We start from the raw sequence: 20,305 nt of genomic DNA, 5'->3' as shown, positions 1-20,305 counted from the left end.
ACCAACACACAGCACACACCACACCAAGCACACACACACAATACACACCACACCAAGCACACACACACACAACACACACCACACCAAGCACACACACACAACACACACCACACCAAGCACACACACACAATGCACACCACACCAAGCACACACACACAATGCACACCACACCAAGCACACACACACACAATACACACCACACCAAGCACACACACACCACACCAAGCACACACACACAATACACACCACACCAAGCACACACACACACAACACACCAAGCACACACACAACACACACCACACCAAGCACACACACAATGCACACCACACCAAGCACACACACACAATGCACACCACACCAAGCACACACACACACAATACACACCACACCAAGCACACACACATAACACACACCACACCAAGCACACACACACAATACACACCACACCAAGCACACACACACACAACACATACCACACCAAGCACACACACACAACACACACCACACCAAGCATACACACAACACACACCACACCAAGCACACACACACAACACACACCACACCAAGCACACACACAACACACACCACACCAAGCACACACACACAACACACACCACACCAAGCACACACAAACACACACCACACCAAGTACACAACACACACCACACTAGACACACACAACACACCACACCAAGCACACACACACACCACACCAAGCACACAACACACACCACATCAGACACACACAACACACACCACACCAAGCACACACAACACACCACACCAAAACAGGTGATGTAGGATGCAAGAGAGACAGAGAATGCTACGATACAGAAAGTACATATTGACATCACATAGTCACAGGGGATGTATAAGATTAAGGAATAAAAAAATTGGTAATGGGACAATGCACTGACAAGTGGTAATAAAGATACATACTGCAGACTGTTCCTTTATTTTAAAGACACTTCACTGAGGATTAAACTTCACCGAGTCTTAGTCTTAGAGCTCAGTCATGAGCAAAATATTTGTAAAATAAAGCTAGCAACTGCATTATGTGTCTAGTACATATTTTTTTTTTTTTTTACATGTTGGCCGCTTCCCACCAAGGCAGGGTGACCCAAAAAGAAAGAAAAAACTTTCATCACCATTCAACGCTTTCACCACCGCTCATACTTAATCACTGTCTTTGCAAAGGCGCTCAGCTACGACAGTTTAGACACCCCTCCAAACTGCCAATATCTTAAACCCCTCGATTAAAGGGCAGGCATTTTTTTATTATTTCCAGGACTCAAGTCCGGCTAACCGGTTTCCCTGAATCCCTTCACAAAATATTACCCTGCTCACACTCCAACAGCTCATCAGGTCCCAAAAAGCATTTGTCTCCATTTACTCCTATCTAACGCACTCACGCACGCTTGCTGGAAGTCCAAGCCCCTCACCCACAAAACCTCCTTTATCCCCTCCCTCCAGCCTTTTTGGGGATGACCCCTACCCCGCTTTCCTTTCCCAGTAGATTTATACGCTTTCCAAGTCATTCTACTCTGTTCCATTCTCTCAAAATGACCAAACCACCTCAACAGTCCCTCTTCAGCCTTCTGACTAATACTTTTAGTAATTCCACACCTCCTCCTAATTTCCACACTATGAATTCTCACCATAATATTTACACCACACATTGCCCTTAGACGTGACCTCTCCACTGCCTCCAACCTCCTCCTCACTGCAGCATTTACAACCCAAGCTTCACACCCATATAAGAGTGTTGGCACCACTATACTCTCATACATTCCCTTCTTTGTCTCCATGGATAACATTCTTTGTCTCCACAGATACCTCAATGCACCACTTATCTTTTTTCCTTCATCAATTCTGTGGTTTACCTCATCCTTCATAAACCCATCCGCTGACAAGTCAACTCCCAAATATCTGAAAACATTCATCTCTTCCATACTCCCTCCAGTGTGATATCCAGTTTTTCTTTATCTAAATTGTTTTATAACCCTCATCACCTTACTCTTATCTATATTCACTTTCAACTTTCTACCTTTAATTCATGATTGTAATAAAGTTTGTAGAATTACTGACAATATATTAGGTAAAAGGGCACATGTGGTGCAGCTAATATGACATTTTATTGTTGCAACATTTCACTCTCCAGGGGCTTTGTCAAGCTATTACAGCTCCTGGAGAGCAAAACGTTGCCACAGTAAAATGTCGCATTAGTTGCACCTGTGCTCTTTCACCTAACAAATTCATGATTGAAGCTGAGCTATAATAGCGTGAATGAGAGGGAGGCTGTAGCCCACCATTCATGTATTTTCATTAGCAATCAAATGCCCCAATTTGAATGGTGTACAAGGCAGTACTTACTGTTAATTAAAATAAGGCATTTTAAGTGAGCAGCCATTGTAAACAAGGTCTGCAGGTGATTGTACTAGTGTACTTCCACAGACGGGAATGCCGATGGGTTGTTTTGGGTGAATCGCACGTTGGACAACAAGGGCATGATCTACGTCAAGGGTCGTGTGGACAGGGAAAAGGTAAGTGCTACTCTGTTTTTGACTGACGTATCACTGTGTGGCTTATTTTTAATAGAGTTTTAATTTAAGTGAGTTTTTTTTTTTTGGTGGGTTTTAATTCATTTATGATTTTCATAGTTTTAATTTGTGAGTTGTATCTTAATGGGGCTTTAATTTGTGTTAATTCATTTAGGTGTGTGTGCTAATGTTGAATGATCCTCCTAAGTCCAGTGCTCTTTAAGTCAGTGTTACCTCCTTCCTCTTGCTTATAACTTAAATTTCATATTACAGGTTTTTTTTTTTTTTTTTCAACAAGTCGGCCGTCTCCCACCGAGGCAGGGTGACCCAAAAAAGAAAGAAAATCCCCAAAAAGAAAATACTTTCATCATCATTCAACACTTTCACCACACTCGCACATTATCACTGTTTTTGCAGAGGTGCTCAGAATACAACAGTCTAGAAGCATACACATATAAAGATACACAACATATCCCTCCAAACTGCCAATATCCCAAACCCCTCCTTTAAAGTGCAGGCATTGTACTTCTCATGTTATTTATATATCTTTCTTTCTTTCAACGTACCAGCCGTATCCTACCGAGGCGGGGTGGCCCAAAAGAAAAAACTAAAGTTTCTCCTTTTAAATTTAGTAATATATACAGGAGAAGGGGTTACTAGCCCCTTGCTCCCGGCATTTTAGTCGCCTCTTACGACACTCATGGCTTACAGAGGAAGAATTCTGTTCCACTTCCCCATGGAGATAAGAGGAAATAAACAAGAACAAGAATTAGAAAGAAAATAGAAGAAAACCCAGAGGGGTGTGTATAAATATGCTTGTACACGTATGTGTAGTGTGACGTAAGTGTAAGTAGAAGTAGCAAGACGTACCTGTAATCTTGCATATTTATGAGACAGACAAAAGACACCAGCAGTCCTACTATCATGTAAAACGATTACAGGTTTTCGTTTTACACTCGCTTGGCAGGACGGTAGTACCTCCCTGGGCGGTTGCTGTCTACCAACCTACTACCTACAATATGTGTGTGTGTGTGTGTGTGTGTGTGTGTGTGTGTGTGTGTGTGTGTGTGTGTGTGTGTGTGTGTGTGTGTGTGTGTGTGTGTGTGTGTGTGTGTGTGTGTGTGTATATATATATATATATATATATATATATATATATATATATATATATATATATATATATATATATATATATATATATATATATATATTTCTTTCAACACACCGGCCATATCCTACCAAGGCAGGGTGGCCCAAAAAGAAAAACGAAAATTTCTCTTTTAAATTTAGTAATTTATACGGGAGAAGGGGTTACTAGCCCCTTGCTCCCGGCATTTTAGTCGCCTCTTACAACACGCATGGCTTACAGAGGAAGAATTCTGTTCCACTTCCCCATGGAGGTAAGAGGAAATAAACAAGATCAAGAACTAGAAAGAAAATAGAAGAAAACCCAGAGGGGTGTGTATGTATATATATGCCTGTACATGTATGTGTAGTGTGACCTAAATGCAAGTAGAAGTAGCAAGATATACCTGAAATCTTGCATGTTTATGAGACAGACAAAAGACACCAGCAATCCTACAATCATGTAAAACAATTACAGGCTTTCGTTGTACACTCACTTGGCAGGATGGTAGTACCTCCCTGGGCGGTTACTGTTTACCAACCTACTACCTACAATATGTGTGTGTATATATATATATGCAAAACAACCACTCTGAAAGAATAGAGAAATTCCAAGCGCTTTCGTGACTACTCACATTATCAAGGAACTATGAAAATGAAGCATCCAAGGAAGCTATATAAGGGGTCCGGCCAGCACCTCACTATCAGATCCCACAACGGTTAAACACGTGACGCGCGGCGAGCCAACTTGGATAGGTCCTTTGCACAACTCACCCCCAAGCTATTCTACCCAAGAAAATTTAAAAATTATTTGTCCAGTGTATTATTAAATTCTTCCCAAATTCTATTAATTATAAATGGATCTAATTTATATAAACCAAAGGAAATATTCATATTATTGTCAAAACTGCTTTTTATGAAACAAGATTCAATTATATTCCTGTCGACCATGGACTTGCTTGATACTACTTTCTCAACTTTTTGAAAATCAATTGGATGGTTAAAATCTCTTACATGAATAAATAGAGCATTGGAATCTTGCCCAGTTCTAATGCTATATTTATGTTGTTTTAATCTTAGTTCGAGATTTTTACCAGTTTGACCGTAATAAACTTTATCGCAAATTTTACAAGGAATCTTATAGACACATCCATCAGCATTTTGGGGGGAATTCTTTATCAAAAGTTTTTTTACTGTATCAAGATTTTTGAATACAACTTTAATATTAAAAGTCTTAAGAAGAGAAGGCATATCAACCAAGTTTTCATGGTAAGGGAGAACCAACATATTTTTAGTTGAATAAGGCTGGTTGCCCCTTTTTGGATTATAAAAAGTGTTTCTAGCAATTTTAAAAGATTTATCAATTACATTTCTTGGGTATTTTAAATCATTACCTATTTCATAAATTTTGGATATTTCCTCATCTATGAACTCAGGACTACAAATTCGTAAAGCTCTCAAAAACATTGATGAGAAAACAGACAGTTTGACTCTATCTTGATGCGAGGAATAATAGTGGACATAGGAACAGTTATTTGTAGGTTTTCTGCAAATTTTAAATTTGAAATCACCTGTTTACTGTGATCTTATTGCGCATATATATATATATATATATATATATATATATATATATATATATATATATATATATATATATATATAGATAAACCCATATATATATATATATAAATAAACCCATATATATATATGTCCTGTCTAAGGACAATGTGTGGTGTAAATATTATGCAGAAAATTCGGAGTGTGGAAATTAGGAGAAGGTGTGGAGTTAATAAAAGCATTAGTCAGAGGGCAGAAGAGGGGTTGTTGAGGTGGTTTGGTCATTTAGAGAGAATGGATCAAAGTAGAATGACATGGAAAGCATATAAATCTATAGGGGAAGGAAGGAGGGGTAGGGGTCGTCCTCGAAAGGGTTGGAAAGGGGGTAAAGGAGGTTTTGTGGGCTAGGGGCTTGGACTTCCAGCAAGCGTGCATGAGCGTGTTAGATAGGAGTGAATGGAGGCGAATGATACTTGGGACCTGACAATCTGTTGGAGTGTGAGCAGGGTAATATTTAGTGAAGGGATTCAGGGAAACCGGTTATGTTCATATAGTCGGACTTGAGTCCTGGAAATGGGAAGTACAATGCCTGCACTTTAAAGGAGGGGTTTGGGATATTGGCAGTTTGGTGGGATATGTTGTGTATCTTTATATGTATATGCTTCTAAGCTGTTGTATTCTGAGCACCTCTGCAAAAGCAGTGATAATGTGTGAGTGTGGTGAAAGTGTTGAATGATGATGAAAGTATTTTCTTTTTGGGGATTTTCTTTCTTTTTTGGGTCACCCTGCCTCGGTGGGAGACGGCCGACTTGTTGGAAAAAAAAAAAATATTATTTTTATTTATTTATTTATTTATTTATTTATTTATTTATTTTCAACAAGTCGGCCGTCTCCTCACTTAACGATGGGGGTTCCGTTCCTAAGAGTAGGTCGGTACGTGAGGAGCATACTATACTGGTAGTGGGTTTGTTAACCGTCTTTAGATATTTTTTTAATGTCAGCTTTGCACCATTTATAACATTTCTGGTATATTTTTAAATGTTTATACAGTAGTTTACGGTATACTATTGTAATAAACAGAATAGAGGAAATCAGCTCGTATACAGATTATTTAGGTTTATAGAGCTGGTCGTAAGTTTGAGTGGTTGGTAAATGAGTACGATGCTAAGTGAGGAGAGGCTGTATATATTTTTTGATAAACATCAGCTGTTTTCCATCCAGATACATGTATATCCTTTAGTTTCTGTGATAAGCTGATTTGAATTTTATGCCCTGTAAATGTTCAGCTGTCATTATTTACACAATATTCTTACAAAATCCTAATACGTAACACTATTTCAAACTCCACCCATTCCATGATAAGGCAATATGTACTTTAATTATTTCCTCATTAAGCTTGTATACACTTTTTTATATACCCCAGTAAACTGTCAATTAACACAGTCTAGTAACACACTGTTAATGCTGAAAAATTGTAACACGTTGTCTATGAGGATGCCATATTTATTATTTAGCATGGAGTAAATATAGGGAAAAATAGTTAAAACATGGTGAAGAAAGTTCATAGGGCCACCATAGTATACATTGTTTATATATGGACAGGCACCTAAAGTCAGTATCTGACTAGCCGGGCTGTGGTTTGTACGTTGGATTACGTGCGGCCAGCAGTAACAACCTGGTTGATCAGGCCCTGATCCACCATGAAGCCTGGTCACAGACTGGGCCGTGGGGGCGTTGACCCCCGGAACTCTCTCCAGGTATACTCCAGGTATATATATTGTTTATCATCACAAGAATCGCAGGTATAATTAACAGTGTAACTTAATGAGCTATTGCCTACATATCAGTCAAGTTATGCAGTGTTTTCATATTAGTGGCATCGTCAGAGCTTAAATGTGAGGATACTGAAGATAATGTTTAGCACGTTAAGAGACCATACAATAAGTGTCAGGGGCCCGAGACTGTTCAACTGCCTCCCAGCACACATAAGGGGGATTACCAACAGACCCCTGGCAGTCTTCAAGCTGGCACTGGACAAGCACCTAAAGTCAGTTCCTGATCAGCCGGGCTGTGGCTCGTACGTTGGTTTGCGTGCAGCCAGCAGCAACAGCCTGGTTGATCAGGCGCTGATCCACCAGGAGGCCTGGTCACAGACCGGGCCGCGGGGGCGTTGACCCCCGAAACTCTCTCCAGGTAAACTCCAGGTAATACAAATTGAGAGGGACTTCAAGATTTATATATCCTAGAATTCTCATATAATGGTCAGTATCACTCTGAGCACACTTAATTTAGTAAAAAGTTTTCTCTTATTGCCAGTAATATATGGTAGTTTTACTGATGTTTGCTTGTGAGCGTGGTTGTGGTGGAGACAGGTGATAATTGTGAAACTGCCTGTCATATCTTTGTACAGGTATTATACAGGGTAACAGCAACTCTCCTTGCACATTTCAGTATCAAAAAGCAATGACAACTGCAATGCAGTGAATAGAAAATCTAATTATTTTTGTCTTGATAAATTACAAAGTTTTTAAAAAAAAAAAAAATTATTTTTGGGGGGTCGTAGGAACATAACCCTGTGCTTTCTATATAGTGTTCATTTCATTTAACACCTTTTTAAATTACACTGTGTTTTCAGGAACATAACTACTGTGCTAATTGACGGTCAGCTCTATTTAATTGCACAATAGCTAATTGTTTAAAAATATTGTATCTCCCTCTATTTTTTTTATTCTCTATATTGAACATCATTTGCAAGTAGTGCATTTACTGTTTTTAAATAATGAGTGAATGCTAGTAAGACTCTGATGTATTTCCAGATAAGAGGAGGATTGAAGAAAAACAAGTGGTGACTGGATAGGGTCTACTGTATGATATAATAAATTAATATGATTTGATTCCTCTGCTATAACAGTAATGGAACTTAGTACAGTACTGTAAATTGGAATTATATTTGCAAGTTTATATCTAACTTGCAAATGTGTCATACAATACAGTACATAATTTTGAAAGCCATAACAAATATTTTTTTTTTTATTATCACACCGGCCGATTCCCACCAAGGCAGGGTGGCCCGAAAAAGAAAAACTTTCACCATCATTCACTCCATCACTGTCTTGCCAGAAGGGTGCAGAAAGAGCATACTGCAAGTTGGATTACTTGGTGTATTAATATGGTTATTATATGTAGTTGGCCTTCCAGCTGCCTGACACAATTACTTCATATTTAGGTATAACATGAGAATATTGCAAAGTTTTTGAATTTCAGGTTGACTCAGTGACTTTGACACTGCTGTGTGGGAAGCTGGGCCGAAAGATGCCAAGCAAGAAGACCTATGACCAGGCTAACCCAGCCATGACTCAGGTATGTCCTGCCTATATCTAGCACATATGTGGGTCAACTTCATAAAGTCCTGTGCAGAGAAATGTTGTCCCAATAAGAGTTTAGTCTACAGAGTGTTTTTTCTTCACTTTTGTTGGTAGTATGACATTTGGATCTACAATTTCGACATTAAAAATCATGTAACATCATCTAGAATAATAGGAAATTGGGAAACATAAGGACTAATTTTTTTTTTATTTTATTAACACATTGGCCATTTCCCACTGAGGCAAGGTGACCCCTGAAAAAAGAAACACTTTCATCATCACTCACTCCACTCACCAAATAGTAAAAATAGCCTTTACTCTGGTTAGCTTGAATCAGTAAAAATAGGGAGCTAACACTCTTTCTTCCATTATCTATATACAATTTTGTTATACATTAGTAATAACTTAGCATGTGTTCCTGTAGGTGCATATCCTGGTGAAAGACCTGGATGACAACAAGCCCATGTTTGTGAAGCCAGTGGTGACAGCAGGAGTGAGGGTGGATGATTCTCTGCAGACTGAGGTGGTGAGACTCCAAGCAGAAGACAAGGATCCCACTGCCCTTCCCATCAGGTCCATATCCTTACACCTTTACTTTGGTTTTAAATTAATAACATGAAAATAAATTTACTATATTTTTACCAAGTGTCTACTTCCAAAATCATAAAATTTATCTTTGAATTGTACTTATAGGTATGGTCTTCACAACATCAGTTTCTCACATATTGAGGACTCGGTAGAGCTCCTACCTGATGAGGAAGTGAATGCCACGGGAGTGTTTCTGTTGGAGGAGTCTTCAGGTGTGTTACGAACAAATGCACCCCTTACTCGTTACGCCCATGGCATCTTCACAGCCTTTGTCACTGCCTTCTCAGTACCAACTGATGAGCCAGCCATTGCCAAAGTTACAGTACGTTGCGGTAGAGGTGCACTCTTCTCATATATTTAATGTGCATTCCGATCTTTCCAGTGTAAAAATGTATGCTAAACCTAATTGTGTATAGAATCTCCCTCAAATACCAGGTTATCAAGAAGTAGGTTGTGCAAATAGCTGACAGGAAATCATTGAATGACTCACACAGGTTTAGTGCTTTACATCAAATAAACATATCAATACAGTCTATCCCTCACACTTCTGAGTGTGCACATCTTCTTTGCAGATTTTGGCTTTCAGAGCTACACATCTGATGTAGCAAAAAAGTATTATGTACCTGTACTCATCTAAAAATACAGTATCTTCCTGCCTGTTGTAACTCAAATAATGTGTACAAGAAGTTGCTTATAGTAGTTAAATTTTATGCTTTAGGCTTTGTAAGTAAAAAATTAAATTTACAGTTATCCCTACAAATTCATAGGGTTACATTTCTAGAGATACTGCAGATAATTAAAAATTAACTCTGCATAACAAATTTTATTTCAGGTTTGAGTTCATTTTGTATTACATAGAGCATATCTTTGTATTACCCTTATCAGGTTAATATTAACATTCTTAAGAAAGAATGGCCAAAATGAGAAGTGTTGGGGGAGGGAGAGTCGTAGAGCCAGGAAAATGTTGGATAAGTGAATTTATTTACTGGTTATCCATCAGCAAAAATACCTGTAGATTTTTAGGCACAACTGTTATTATGCATTTCACCAAACCATGGAACAGGTGGGTTTTGAACCAACAGTGAGTGAGTCTTAAAACTCCAGGTGAGTGTGTACCCACTGGGTCAGTCATGGGTTCAAACCCTACCTGTTCTGTGGTTGGTTTGTTTGCAATCACATTTTTATGATTATATGAGTTATGCATTTCACCATCAGGTTTATATGTCTTTTCCAGATCTATGTGTTGCGTGACTCTGACCTCATGCGATTTGTGTTTGGCATCACTCCTGGGGAAGTGCGTCGTCAGCTAACCACCTTCAGGAAGGATGTGGAGAACGTGCTGCCTGTTGCCGCATCTCTTAATATCTATGACACCACTTACTACTCTGATGCTGATGGCGCCATAGACTTCTCCAGCACTGGGTAAAGCAAGTGGATGATGTCCTAACACCTAGGTTGTCTAAAGGATACATGTTAATGGCTTTTATATGAACAGAGTGAGATGAACAGCAATAGTCTGGTTGATCAGACAGTTTAACAGTGAAAGTTTGGCCTTGGTCAAACTTCAAGAGGACAAAAACTCAAAACCAGTCTGATGTAATTATAGATATATTTTTTCAACACACTGGTTGTCTACCGCCAGGGTAGGGGGACCCGAAAAAGAAGAAACACTTTCAGCATCACTCACTCCATCACTGTCTTGCCAGAGATGTGCTGATATTATAGTTCAGATGCCCCTTCAAACTGCAAATATCTCCACCCCCTCTTCCAGAGTGCAGGCTCTGTACTTCTCACCTTCAGGACTCAAGTCCAGCTAACCAGTTTCCCTGAATCTTTTCACAAATGTTACCTTGCTCACACTCCAACAGCTTGTCAAGTCCCAAAACCTATTTGCCTCCACTCCTATCTACCATGCTCACACATACCTGCTGGATGTCCAAGCCCTTCACGCACAAAACACAAAACCTCCTTTACAGCCTCCCTCCTTTCCTAGGATGACCCCTACCCTGCCTTTCCTCCACTACAGATATATACACTTAAGTCATCCTATTTTTCTGCATCCTATCTGAATATCCAGACCACCTCAGCAACCCCTCCTCAGCTCTCTTGATAATACTTTTAGTAACCCCACACTTCCTAATCTCTAAGCTATGAATTCTCTGCATAATATTCAAACCACACATTTCCCTCAATATTCTTTTCTCCACAGATGCCTCAATGTACTACTCATCTTTTTCCGCTTATTAATTCTGTGGTTCACCTCGTCTTTCATAGACCCATCTACCAAGAAATCCACTTCCAAATATCTGAACACATTCATTTCCTCCATACTCCCTCCTTCCAATCTTTCATTACCTAAATCATTTGTTACCCTTATCACCTTGCTATGCTAATCAGATTTTCCTTAATTTAAATTTTGAACTCACAGCAATACTGTATACATGTCTCTCATTCTTAAATTTCTCCCAACTCATTTAACATTCAGGCTGCTGTTAAGATTTTCTTGAAGAACCTGCATACTGTATCCTAATAATTATTTAAAAAACTATTTTTAAATTCAAATTCTTAATGTGTTAAAAGGTGTTATTGAAGAGTAAAGGTCATAATACCATGGCTGAAACTATTCACTACCAACCCACAAATTAAAAGAAAAAAGTGAGTGTTTTGATCCATCCTGGTACATTATCAAGCCCAGGATAGAGCAAAATATGATACAACTTTCATTTAAAGTTCATGAAATAAATTTTAATTGTTGTGTTGTGGCAGGTCTTGCTTCCAGCTGGTTGGCCGTAACATGCATGACACCAAGGTCCTCCTCGACACTTCTCGTAACAATAAATTGGAGAAGGTGTTTGACAAGTACACTGTCAAAAAAGTTGAGGTATGTTATCACTGTCTACAATGGCATAGCCATTGGGGCTAAAACCTCACCCAGGTGCAAATACTTTTTATTTTTTTCAATTAATGGCTAATTTTCACTGCATTGACCAGTGACCATGAAAGCATGATAGTTTAAGAAATTTCACATGCATGCTAAAAATCAGATGATTTCTTTGATTTTTTTAGCATCTTAGGATTTTAATTCTAACCAGATTAAATCCTGGCATAAGTTTTCCCAAGACTGAGATTCTGGCTGTGATAGACAGGCTACATAATTTCTTTTACTTTATGAAACATAGGATTTTAAATCTAGCTACTTGTGTTTAAACAAGAGAAGACATCTTTTTATAGAATAAAGCTGGAATATAATTAAATGAATTACTCATATTTTTAGCAATTTTATATGTAATACCTGTGTAATGAATTATGCAGATATTTTAGCAACATTTGATGAATGTTTAAAAAATATAAAATAAGAATGTAAATAAACTTGTAAAGTACAAGAATTGGAGATGTGTTTTGTGTGTTTAATTGTTAATTCTTGCCGCAGAGGTGTGTTCCACGTCGGGAGTCCCGCCAGGTGGACTGGGTAGAGGTTTGGGTGCTGGTGATTGCTGCTTTCATAGGAGTTGGGGGTTCAGTGGCTGCTGTGTCAGTGTGCTGCCTTTACTCTCGGTACCGGCGGCGGGTGAAGCGCCAGCAGCACCACCTCAGGCTGTTAGAGAGTCCACACTCAACCACCCCTGTGCTGCCCCCAGGCTCCATTATCATGCTACCCCCGGGACCACCACCTGGAGCCCCACAACCCAATGGTGCCATGCCCACTGCATCAGTGTTAAGTTCAGAGCCTCCTAGAGCCTACGAGTGGCAGGAACGAGGACTGCCTCTTGACACTGTCTCCTACAGGAGTGCTCAGAGATAGTTCCACACGTTCAAGAATCCTCAGTGATATAAGAGTTAAGTATTGTTTATTATTATGAAAATTAAGGTACCTTTTGTGCCAATGATTGTATGCCAGTTGATGAGTGACTTATGTTGAAGAGCAAGGAACAATGCACAAAAAACTAAGTTTTACCGCATCTAAAGTTTAGAAAACTATTAATACTCACGTTAGCTAAGTACTGTAGTTATTGCAACCAGCCACTAAGTTTTTTTTTTAACACATTGGCCATTTCCCACTGAGGCAGTGTGACCCAAAAAAGAAGAAACACTTTCATCATCACTCCATCACTGTTTTTACCAGAGGTGCGCCGATACTACACTTCAATAACTGCATAATTTAATTTCTCTTAGGAAGATGATTTAACCTCCCATAGATCACCTGCCTTCATTTAAATTTATGACAGTTGCTTATTTATTTCAGTCCAGATTTTGCATTGATGAATTTCCATTTGATTGAATATTTTGACTGTAATTATATGTATATATTCTTAATATAGTACCTTGTATTAAATAGGCCTCTGAGTGAATATATTATATTCAACTTTTAGAGTTTTTACAGTGTACTTCAATAATAATTATATTTTAAATATATGGAGATTTACATGTAGGCTGTAAACTATGTGCAAATAAAATATAAACAATATACTGTATTTGAGTATCCGAGTCATATGCTGAATAATCAACACCTTCATATTTAATAATTCAATAATATAACAATGGGATCTATATAAGCAGTGATGGTCACATCATCTATAAGAGATCTCACAAGGAAGAGACATCTCTTACATCCAACTATGTGGGAGATGCAACAAAATCTGTGAGGAATCTTTTTACATGTTTGAGAGCTCAGACGTACTTGTAACTTAGACGACACCAACAACGCTTGTGCTGTACACAGGTTAGAGAGCCTTCTCATGCATTTGAACAATGCAGACATAGTCTAAAAAGAACCCAACATGAATAAGCATCTTTAATTGCTGCTTATAACACTACAGAACAAAGGGCTGGCAACTATACCATCTCAAGTTTAACACTCAATGCTGCTAAGTGCCTTTCCTCACCTGCCTCCACCGTCCTTTCGACCCTCGCTAGTCTCTGATCTGGCATGTCATGTCTTTAGCACATCCTGCCCTGCAGCACTGTATCACCCTTGTGGGTTCAGCACTTAGTTTTGATTGTAATAATTCTCCTCACTTGCCACATGACACAGTAGCTAGATAATCTTGCATCACCTGATCATTACTGGTGGTTTGAATTCTCCACCACATATTCTGCTTTACACATGGGATAACAGGTATATCTTGCTACTTCTAATTACATTTAGTCATACTACACATGCATGTACAAGCATATATATACACACCCATCTAGGTTTTCTTCTATTTTCTTAATAGTTCTTGTTCTTTATTTCCTCTTATCTCCATGGGGAAGTGGAAAAGAATTCTTCCTCTGTAAGCCATGCATGTCATAAGAGGCATTGTATTAAAAAGAATTCTCTGCTGCTTGTGTCTTGATTTACAACAACAATAACAGCAACAATAATAATAATAATGCATATGGGAGGTTCCTTGATGCTGGGGAGGGGCTCTTGATCAAGGGAATTGGATCTGTGCTCTAGTTCCCTGAATTAAGCCTGAATACCTTCCATCCCCCCCCCCCACAGGCACTGTACAACCCTAAAGGGTTTAGCACTCCCCATGATAATAATAATCTATATTGCATGTAACCTGGTGCTATGTTGCAAAAGAATTATAATTAATGATGAAAATATAATATTAATTAATAACTAGAGTAGTATAGTGTAAGTAGGTACTGTATATAGGATAATTAGAGAACGAGAGAGCACCAATGATATTTTATATACATGTACCAGTACACAGTCCCACAAAGCTAGTGTATGGCCAGGCAAGCAGTAGCTATAATTTGGTAAAAATACATATAATTACAATACACTGATAATTTGCCTGTGGTTAACATTTTTTACATTCTATTAGCAACAACACCCAATGTGAAAATTCAAAATTGATTTTCCAAAATAAACAAAACCAGACTTGTTTAATAAAGAGGAATATAGATAACTTAAGTGTAATGAACACTTGTCAGTGCTCAATAATAACCCACATGTAGACAGAACACAAAAGATTAAGTGATCTATATATTTTGATCCCCTTCTGGGGTCCTCTTCAGCAGATAAAGAGGATGCCAGAAGGGAATGGAAATATACAGATCAATTAATCTCCTGTGTTTCTGTCTCCATGTGGGTTATTATTGAACAAAGAGGGTCATTATCTTCATATTAATAATATAAAATACTGTAATAATAAGTGTCTTTCATTATCCACTTAAAAAAATTCTGGACACGATGAGTTTGCAGAAAAGTAACAATGAAGAGGATGAGGGATAAGCCTTAACAAACCTGCCAAAGACTCGTCCTGTAATGGACACATTTGCATCTTTGCTGCCAGCATTACCCTGTGACCTATGTTCACAGCATTGATAGGTGGAAGAAAGCTGCGAGTTGACAGGTGCACGAAGACACATTAAACATCTTATTAATGGTACACAATACTGACAGGTAGATGAGTAACACATGTACAAAAGTTATAATAATAATAATAATAATAATAATAATAATATTTCAGCATGATACAATGTTTGTATAGAAATGGGTGACATTTAGTTGTGCATGTAGAAACCTTCTGGTTATGCAAAACATTTGGATATTTTAACTGTCTGCTAAGAAAGATTCTTCAGCCTTCAATATTCAGTTGTCTGTGTATTTGACTAAAGAGCCTACAGAACAGGTGAGATGTTTCCACAGATAACTGATGCGTTTGTATTACTCATCTACACATTAAACAATGACGGCTCTTATAAAAATAAAAATGCTTTGCTTGAGGGGAGCTTAATCAAGTCATGACAAAGCTTCCCTCAAAAAAATATTGTTATAATAAAGGCTTATGTTCTTTTTCGTGTCTTCACCCACTATGGTTTTAAAACCTACCTTCACTCTTATGTTAATTTTCTGCTAACACTTTTACTTTTAAAGAGATATTTTTTTCAAGAACTGGTAAGATAAATGCATATACAGTAATTATTTATACACACAGATACACACTCTCAAATCAGAGGCCCTTAAAGTTTTGTCAAAAAGATGAACATTTTTGACATTCAGTACAATATTCCATATAGACTCTGATCAACATTAAATCTGTAAGAAATTTTCCAAAAATTGGGATTTCAGATGCTCTGCTGGGTATATACTGAGTACTGTTACTTTGTGTTGTTACTGCTCTCTGCCCACACTAATTACAGTATGTAAGAGACCTACTGGGTACACTATGGCTATCACCATAGTGTATATACAGTTCATTTTATTTTGTGCATCACATCTTCACCCTTTCTGTTAAGTCTGTGTGAGATTTGCCGCCTTTTCCAAAGCTTCCTAAGAATTAGCTTAAATACCTCAGGTATTTCAGAATCAATCATTCGGCCTATTTTTGTGTTAGTGCTGCATCATGTCTTCAGCCTTTCCACTAAGTCTGTGTGAGTTATGCAGCAGAAGTCAGAATTCTGCAGATTTGAAACACAATATCTCTTGTGGTGACCAAGACCATCAGGAATAAGAGTGAAATAACTAAAGCTATATTTGAAGAAGCTTGTATACCCAGCTTTGGGGAATATATGCCAGCCGCTGATTCCTTCATAAACGTAAACCCAGCTCAGGTGGAAGGAAACTTTCAAAGCTTCCACAGATGTGGCATCCATAGTGGAAAGTTTCCCAATATCCTCATTACCCTATTGAAGTTTCCAGCTCTGACTGACAGGTTTCATTACTTTTGAACACCCATCGTGTGTGAGTGTAACACAACACTTCTATCAGATGAACCCAACTTAATGTTTACATGAATGCCAAATACAAAACAAATTACTGCCACACGGGAAAGTCACAAAACTGGGCCTGATGGCATTCTTACTCGCAAGATGTTGACTTTGAGAGTTAGTACCTGTACTGTATTACACTGTACTGTAATTGAAAATATTTGGAGTAAATAGTGATTTAATCTGTAAATGACATATAGCACAACCATACTGATTTTTTATTTAAGTGGGTTCACAACAAGTGATTTGTTCTTTTAGTCATATTATATAATTTATGGTGAACAGTATCTAAATCTAAATTATGTGCATATTTATGACTAGAATATATAAACCCCCAAAAAAGAGAAAATGCCTAATGCACATAAGATTTATGGACAAAATGTTAGATTTTATATTTTGTTGAGTGGATGGAGAAGTTATTACATGTATATAAGAGAGAGTATAAATTACAGTACTTGTCTTTAGCCTTCAATAGCACCATGATTTATTTCCAGTTTGTATTCAAATTCAGCACAATACACTGGACCCCCGGTTTATGATCAGCTCCCAATGCGACCAATTATGTAAGTGTATTTATGTAAGTGCGTTTGTATGTGTATGTTTGGGGGTCTGAAATGGACTAATCTAATTCACAATATTCCTTATGGGAACAAATTCGGTCAGTACTGGCACCTGAACATACTTCTGGAATGAAATAATATCATAAACAGGGGGTCCACTGTACTCAAATTTATAATCTCGTGCCTTACTAGTACATGACACCTGACCTAACCTAACCCAAGCAATTTTTTCCTCGAATGGCTGAGGTACAATAAAATGATGCAAAGAAAGTTAGTTACTTCAGTTAGGTTTTGATTAGTGTGAATAATAAATCAGCTAAGTGGTCTCATTATTTTAGCTCACTATTCAAATCATATGCAATTTTGGTGGACATTTAAAGAGTTTGGGGGAAAACTAGCATTAATTAATTTTGTACTAAATCGAAATTCACACTAATTGTTTCTGTCTGCAGTATATAAAATGTAGTTTACATGTAATAAAATATTGTTAAACACAAGGAAAGCCACTAGCATAGGGTGCATTTCAGGCAGACTAATTGTGCAGCTTTGAGTTACACTTTAGTTGTAATAATCTTGCTAGAATTACCAACAATATGTTAGGTAAAAGGACACAAGTGTAACTAATGTGACATTTTGTTATGGCAAAGTTTTGCTCTTCAGGAACTGTGTCAAGCCGTTACAACTTAACAAAGCTCCTGGAGAGTGAAACGTTGCCACAGTAAAGTGTTACATGAGTTGCACTTGTGTCCTTTTTACCCAACACACACTTCACTTCTTCACCACCAACTGGAAATAATTATGAGAGCTCATTTACTTAAAAATTTCAAGTACTGTTATACTATGCAATGATATTCTTTAAGAATAAGAACAATCGAATTACTAATATACGAGCCTAAGCAAAGACTAACAATGTAAGTAAGAGACATATGAGATGTTCTTTAAAACATTTCTACGTTACCTAAGTTCTCTTATAATATATCTTCCAGTATAAAACATATTAATGTAACAAAAATACTGAAAATTATTTATATTTTTTAAACAGTCCATTTATCCATGGAATATTTTAAAATGATATATTTTTACATAAGGAAATAATAAAAATGGCGGAACAGACAAAAACAAAAGTGTAAGTTAATATAGCTATTACAGGAAGTCCTTTACAAACACATTGGGGACCTTCTGTACTTTGTATAATAATGATATACAGCCTCTCCTCACTTAGCGACGTACTCATTTACTGACATCTCGGACTTACGACAGGCTCTCTGATCAGTACTCATTAGTAAATAATGTATATTAGAGCTGATTTCCTCTATTCTTTTTATTTCAATATACAGTACACTACTGTATATTTAAAAATATATCAGATATGTTATAAATGGTACAAAGGTGACATTAAACCAATATCAAAGATGGTTGACACAAACTCACTACCATTATAGTATGCTCCTCACTTAGTGACGAATTCGTTTAACAACGTGGTCTTCAGAACAGAACTCAGTCATTAAGTGAGGAGAGGCTGTACACAATAATTATATAATATACACAATACAGTAGATTCTCAACGCGTTTGTAAGTCGAGGACTTGCTATACTACACAGCCACTGTAAGTGTCATGACCTCCCAGGAATAATACACAGGTGGTGAAATCTTGTTTCTAGCCAAGTGTTTCACCAAGTCTGGTATTGGCTTCAGTTTAAAACTAGCTCCTGCAGGAGCATAAATTACTGTTTATACATATGCAGTCTAACTTGAAATACAGTAATTTACAAAAAAATACACAGTATTAAAAGCTTCAAGTATGAATAGTTATCTTAGATAATTAAACTAAATATTTTGTACAGCTGACCATCAGATAACATGGTAGTAACATTCCTGAAAACAGCATGTAATCAAAAATGCAAGTAAACTGAACTGAAGAACATTGGTTAAAATAGGGTTATGTTTATTTAGAACACCCACAAAACAAAACAAAATTGTATAAATCTCAAAAATGTGAAAAACAATGATAATAATGCAATTGTTGGTTGATGTGGTGATGTGCTTCAGTCAAAAATCACACATCCCCATCTCTGCTAGTATATGGAGGTGTCTTATTACGTATTTGGTTGTCCCACTTGTTCCAACTGTATGTGGGTTAGAAAAGGTGGGGTTAGAGTGGCTGAGGTGTACACGGAAGAGGTTGAGAGGAAGGGGTTAAAGCGGTTAAGGTGAAGGGGTTCATTGTGCAAGTAGAAGACCAAATGATGGATGGGTAGGGACAGGAGCTGGTGTTGGGAGGTGGAGGATGCTGACAGCAGAAACTGGAAGCAACGAGGTGGTACTCACCTAACTATGTGAATGGCAGTGGCAGGACCGGATTATGGCAAGGGCTTTAGGTGTTGTTAAGTGAAAAGTGTTGACAGTTACTGTTGTAAGTTTATAATTATTCTTTCTTTCAACGCACTGGCCATATCCTACCAAGGTGGGGTGGCCCAAGAGGAAAAACGAAAGTTTCTCCTTGTACATTTAGTAATATATACAGGAGAAGGGGTTACTAGCCCTTTGCTCCTGGCAATTTAGTCACCTCTTACAACACACATAGTTTAAAGAGTAAGAATTCTATTCCACTTCCCCATGGAGAAAGTTTATAATTATAGTATGTTATTACATCACATATATGATGAACTCTTGACTGTTGTCAGTAACTCTTTTTCCTTTTGAAAATAACACTGGAAGCCTCACAGTACCTGCAGCCCAGGGGCCTACAAATTCTTAATCCATCTCTGGGTGGTGGTGTGTATGATGGGTGACTAGGTGGGTGTGAGTGTGTAGTTGTTGGTGTGGGTGGTAATGAGAGTAGCAGTTGGCTAAATAACTGTGTGTG

General features: G+C 37.7%; 1 protein-coding gene across 1 annotated transcript in view; it reads left to right on the top strand.

Moving 5' to 3' along the window:
- Positions 1 to 13,303, top strand: part of LOC128691907 (cadherin-87A-like) — a 69,550-nt gene extending 56,247 nt beyond the window's left edge. The window contains exons 29-35 of the mRNA XM_053780882.2: positions 2,455 to 2,543; positions 8,487 to 8,582; positions 9,012 to 9,160; positions 9,281 to 9,497; positions 10,410 to 10,597; positions 11,942 to 12,056; positions 12,606 to 13,303. Of these exons, the coding sequence (XP_053636857.1) occupies positions 2,455 to 2,543; positions 8,487 to 8,582; positions 9,012 to 9,160; positions 9,281 to 9,497; positions 10,410 to 10,597; positions 11,942 to 12,056; positions 12,606 to 12,977 (1,226 nt within the window). The 3' untranslated portion in view covers positions 12,978 to 13,303. The remainder of the gene's footprint in view (positions 1 to 2,454; positions 2,544 to 8,486; positions 8,583 to 9,011; positions 9,161 to 9,280; positions 9,498 to 10,409; positions 10,598 to 11,941; positions 12,057 to 12,605) is intronic.
- The last annotated feature ends 7,002 nt before the right edge of the window (positions 13,304 to 20,305 follow it).

Source organism: Cherax quadricarinatus, chromosome 75 (genome assembly GCF_038502225.1).
Source record: "Cherax quadricarinatus isolate ZL_2023a chromosome 75, ASM3850222v1, whole genome shotgun sequence".
NCBI classification, from domain to species: domain Eukaryota; kingdom Metazoa; phylum Arthropoda; class Malacostraca; order Decapoda; family Parastacidae; genus Cherax; species Cherax quadricarinatus.
This window is presented reverse-complemented; position numbering and strand designations above follow the sequence as displayed.